The sequence below is a fragment of the Bison bison genome, unplaced genomic scaffold, assembly GCF_000754665.1.
Source record: "Bison bison bison isolate TAMUID 2011002044 unplaced genomic scaffold, Bison_UMD1.0 scf7180017864213, whole genome shotgun sequence".
NCBI lineage: Eukaryota > Metazoa > Chordata > Mammalia > Artiodactyla > Bovidae > Bison > Bison bison.
In genome coordinates this window covers 10,764,329-10,769,632 of record NW_011494785.1, presented here as the reverse complement: position 1 = coordinate 10,769,632, position 5,304 = coordinate 10,764,329, and the positions used below count along the sequence as shown (strand labels likewise).

The 5,304-nt window shown below is 50.2% G+C and overlaps 1 protein-coding gene across 1 annotated transcript in view; it reads right to left on the bottom strand.

The window, feature by feature from the left end:
* The window catches only part of PSMC1 (proteasome (prosome, macropain) 26S subunit, ATPase, 1), a 13,356-nt gene extending 11,130 nt beyond the window's left edge, over window positions 1-2,226 (bottom strand). The window contains exon 1 of the mRNA XM_010845182.1: window positions 2,177-2,226. Coding sequence (XP_010843484.1) covers window positions 2,177-2,179 — 3 coding nt within the window. The 5' untranslated portion in view covers window positions 2,180-2,226. The remainder of the gene's footprint in view (window positions 1-2,176) is intronic.
* Between the last annotated feature and the right edge of the window lie 3,078 nt (window positions 2,227-5,304).

Below are 5,304 nucleotides of genomic sequence, written 5' to 3'. Positions count from 1 at the left end.
GGAGACCCGGGTTCTATCCCTGGGTTGGGAAGATCCCCTGGAGAAGGAAATGGTAACCCACTCCAGTATTCTTGCCTGGAGAATCCCATGGACAGAGGAGCCTGGCAGGCTACAGTCCACGGGGTCGAAAAGAGCTGGACACGACTGAGCAACGCGACTTCACTTCACACCCCTCGGGACACGTGCTGTTGACGGGGCAGCCAGTGTCTGCGGTGTGTTTATTAGGTGCCTAAGTCTGTACAGGGCGTTTTCCTTCACTATCACATTTACACCAGACAGTTCTTCAGGCAGGTTTCACCATTACTACTTCCTAGATGAGGGACTGCAGTGCCCTAAGAACACGGGCTGTGGAAATAAACGCATCCAGGTCTGGATGCCGCCTTCATTCCTAACAGTCTCTGTGACCTCAGGGAAGTAGAGTCAGCTCTCCGAGCCTTGGTGTCCTAACTGGAAAGTAGGGATGACATTAGCTCCTCTATGTTGCTGGAAGCGAGTAACGGAGGTAAAACCACTTCTGCATGACTCACAGTACCTACTCACCAACACAATGTTATTGCTGAATAAGAAATGTTAGGGTCAGGACCTCCTCGGGCCGGTTAAAAAGTCTGGGCTCCGAAATCCTTTCTGGTTCAGGTCTCCGCCCCTCCCCATCTCTGTTTAAAATCCATCCTGGTTCAGGTCTCCCCTCTCCTGTTCCCCCCATCTCTGGCTCTGTCCAGGCCGCCTTATCTTATTGGACCGCTTGTCTCCCAACTGAGGTTTCCAGGTCTAGTCTCTTCCCTCACCCATTCGGATATTACCTTCTACAACAAAGAGCTGACCCTCTGAATCGCCTCAAAAACCTTCAACGCCTGGCGCTTGCCAAACTGGCTTCAATTAACCTTTCCCAGGTTTGTCTACCCGTCCCATGACCCTCCACGTCTGGCCGCACAGAAGGACACTTCCCCGAGGCAGTCCCAAACGTCTCCACGTCTGGGGCATTTACACGATGCTTCTCAGCCTCAAGTGACTGCGTGCGTTACACTAAACGGTAAGCGGCGTGCTGAACAAACAGAGCCTACGAAGTTGGCACCATCGTTACCCTAGTTTACAGACAAGGAACCGAGGCTCAGAGAGGTTACGTGACTTGACAGCTGTCACAAAGCTGGTCGGAGAGACAGCGCAGTCCTGGCCACTGGACACCTGTACCTGTGCTTCTCTACTGTATGGGTCACTAGTAGATCACAGCACACCCCCAGGCCCTGAGGATAATAATAACGACCTCCAGGGACTGCTGAGAAGAATAACGAGCAAATGTTGGGAAAGTACTTGCCATGTGCTTGTCAGGCCTAGAATACTGCTACTAAAAAGTCCTTCCAGGACCTGCTTGAGTCTGCGGCGGGACCTGCTGCTGCTCACCATACAGACCAAACATACACCCGCTCAGGCCCTTTGCCCTTCCAGTCCTACTAGGACCAGTCTTCCTCGGGTACCTGCACAGGCTCCCCTCTCACTGGACTCAGGCTTCCCCTCCTCACTGAGGCTCGCTGACACCCTGTGTAAAACGGCCACCTCTCCCGCCCTTACAGAACTGCCACAAGCAAAGGCCACTCGCCCGTCCCCATCCCGCCCCGACATAGCATCACATACTCCTTTCTCTGTCTCTGTTTAACCTGCCTTCTAGAGAATGCAAGCTTCAAGAGACAAACACTGGCTCAGTCCTGCCCGTCCTCTGTACGTGCAGCGCCTGGAGCAGAGCCTGGATCCCGCCCCCTCTCCCCCCACCAACCCCTCAAAGAGCGGCATCAACCCGGGAGCAAAGAAACCAACGCGAGCTAAGCGAGGCACCGAGGCGCCTGTGCACCGTCCCCTCTGCCGCGCGGCCCCGAGGCGCTTGGCCCGCTGACTCGAGGAGGCTTCGGCCGAACGCCCGCGCCGAGGGGCAGCGCCCGGCTGGAAAGGGCAAAGCCAGCCCACCTCCGCCGCCCCGCCGCCCCAGGGGCCCGCCCGGCGCCGAGCCCCGGCCCGGGGAAAGGCCGGCCGGCCCGCCGTGGTCCTCAACGCGCTCCCCAGGCGCCTTCGGGCCTCCCCGGAGACCGGGGCGGGCAGACCCGGGGCCTCCGGCGGCGGCCGGCTTCTCTTGCCGTGGGCCGCCTGCACCCATCGCCACGGCCAGCCGAAGCCCTTAGTCACTCACCATCTTGCTCCGGCCGCTCCAGCCGCCGCCGCCGGAAGTGCGCCGCCAGGGCAGTGCGTCAGGGCGGAAGTTGCCGGGGGCGCCACGGAAGCCGACAGGGGCCAAATCTCGCGAGGCTCGGGCTGCGCCCTCTGGGCCTGTGCGTGCGGACGGGTGGTGATGCTCTAACTCACAAGCGAGACGTGGGTGTTGTTGAGCTTTCACTTGAAAAAAATGTTTAAATCTCAGTTATTAGGTTATTGTCAACAAGTTAAGACAATGACCTCTACTGTCAAAGGCAATTGTGAAGATATAAACAATTTTAAATAGGCCAAAATCAAAATGAGACCTTGCCTTAACTTCTCCAGGAACCGGAGTAGTCTTTGGAACCGCGAGGTTGACATATACTTTTGCACCAGCATTTCACGTCTAATTTGGTCTCTGGAATTAATCTGCTCATCTGAGAAGTTGTCTCATGAAGCATCTAAATCTGGTGGTTTGTTTTTTTCCTGATGACTTGTGACATCTGGTCAAAATGCCGAATGTTGTCTTAAAAGTCCTCATCTTGCACCGCGTTTGTATCCTCATGTATTACATCCATCAGGACATCAGAAAGAAACAAAGCTGCGACTTCCCCGGCTGTCCAGGGGCTAAGACTCCCTTCCAATGCGAGATAAGATCCCACATTCAGTTCAGTTCAGTCGCTCAGTCGTGTCCGACTCTGCGACCCCATGAACTGCAGCACACCAGGCCTCCCTGTCCATCACCAACTCCCAGAGTTCACCCAATCTCATGTCCATCTCATCGGTGATGCCATCCAACCATCTCATCCTCTGTCGTCCACTTCTCCTCCCATCTTCAGTCTTTCCCAGCATCAGGGTCTTTTCCAATGAGTCAGCTCTTCGTATCAGGTGGCCAAAGTATTGGAGTTTCAGCTTCAGCATCAGATCCCACATGCCACCCTGCCAAAAATATCGAGAACATAAAACAGAAGCAGTGTTGTAACATTCAAAACAGCCTTTAAAAAAGAAAATAAAGATGGCAAGCACCCTTTTAGTCTCCAGAGACTTCCATAGTAGGTGTTCAAAACACTGAACTGGAGAGATGGATTTGTCTGATCTGTCCCGCAACCCCCTGCCCAATTTTGAAACACTAAAAATATTTATCTAACACACAACAGGAAACGACTCTTTCCATTCATCACCACTAAAATGCTGTAACGGAAAGTGTTGATAACTGTCCGGCTCCACTAACAAATCTGGCATCTACTTCATGCATGAAATGATGCGATAGGTTAGGGGCAAGACAGCTCTCCCTTCATGACTGCTGAAAACAATTCCAGAGTTGTACAGAATGTCTAGGCAATCTGTGTGTAATCTGAAGAAGTGTTGTGTTCCTGAGATGGCATCACGTTTGAAGAACATGGGCTAGTAGTCTCAACGTAATTATTCTGGAGGATATTCACTAAGAGGTACTTCTTAACACAGAGCAAACCTGGTCCTCTCTTTTCTCCCCATCACAGACCCCCGTATTCACTCAGCTGACAGCCAGCAACGTATAGGAAGAAATCAACAGTTGAGAATTTCTCTCTGCAATACACTACATCTTTTATTTAAAAAAGAATAGTTGAAGAGGCAGTCAGCTCAGGGGTTAAGAGTGTGGGCTGCCACTTCCAATCTCCTTCCTGGCCTTCTCCCCAAGGTGCTGTGTGGTCTTGGTGAGCTATTTAAGTCCCTTTGTGACTCAGTTTTGCTTTTGTGAAACTCAAATCTTTGCATTCAATAAATTAGGAGCTTGGGATTAACATACACACACTATCGTTAATGTGTGTATCTATCTATCTATATATATAAAATAGATAAACAATAAGGACCTATTGTATATATGGGGAAAGAATCTAAAAGAAGAATGAATGTGTGTGTATGTACATGTTGTTATATGTGTACACACACAGCTGAATCACCATGAGGTACACCTGAAATTAACACAACATTGTAAACCAGCTATACTCCAATAAAAGTTTTTAAAACCATTACTCCTTCACAGAGTCCTTGTTTCAGGACGGAAGTGCCTGGAATTTTAAGCATCAGCTACAATTAGTAGTAGTAGTATTTTTAATATACAAGTTTCTCCTGGTTTCCTCATTCTGTTCTACATCAGATGGTCACATGTTGCTCACAAAATTTATAATCTGTTGGTGCAAAGCAGAGAAAAATGAGCTTCTGCTTCCTAAGCCAAGATCAGAAACTAGCTTCACAGGGGCAAGGAAAGATCCCAGGACCTAGAACACAGACTCGATAGAGTCCATGTATTATAGTTAGGAAGGAAGCTTCTCCCCAGACCTAGAGGATAGTGGGAATGAGAGAGAGGCTTACGAGGGAGGGATACATGTATGCATGTGGCTGACTCACTTCACTCTACAGCAGAAAGTGGCACAGCACTGAGAGGCAACTGTACCCCAATTAAACAAAGAGCACATGTGAAGCTGAGTCACTCTGCTGCCCACCTGAAACCATCGCAGCACTGTTAATCAACTATAGTCCAACACAGAACGTTCTTCTTGTTGTGTTGAGTTGCTTAGTTTCGTCCACCTTTTTGTGACCCCATGGACGGCAGCACGCCAGGCTTCGCTCTGTCCTTCACCATCTCCCGGAGCTGGCTCAAACTCATGTCCATCTCATCAGTGATGCCATCCAACCATCTCTTCCTCTGTCATCCCCTTCTTTTCCCACCTTCAATCTTTCCCAGCATCAGGGTCTTTCCCAATGAGTCAGCTCTTCGCATCAGGTGGCCAAAGTATTGGAGTTTCAGCTTTAGCATCAGTCCTTCCAAAGAAATCCCAGGGCTGATCTCCTTCAGAATGGACTGGTTGGATCTCCTTGCAGTCCAAGGGACTCTCAAGAGTCTTCTCCAACACCACAGTTCAAAGGTATCATTTCTTTGGCGCCAAGCTTTCTTTATGGTCCAACTCTCACATCCATACATGACCACTGGAAAAACGATAGCCTTGACTAGATGGACCTTTGTTGGCAAAATAATTTATATGCTTTTCAATATGCTGTCTAGGTTGGTCATAGCTTTTTTTCCAAGGAGCAAGCATCTTTTAATTTCATGGCTGCAGTCACCATCTGCAGTGATTTTGGAGCCCC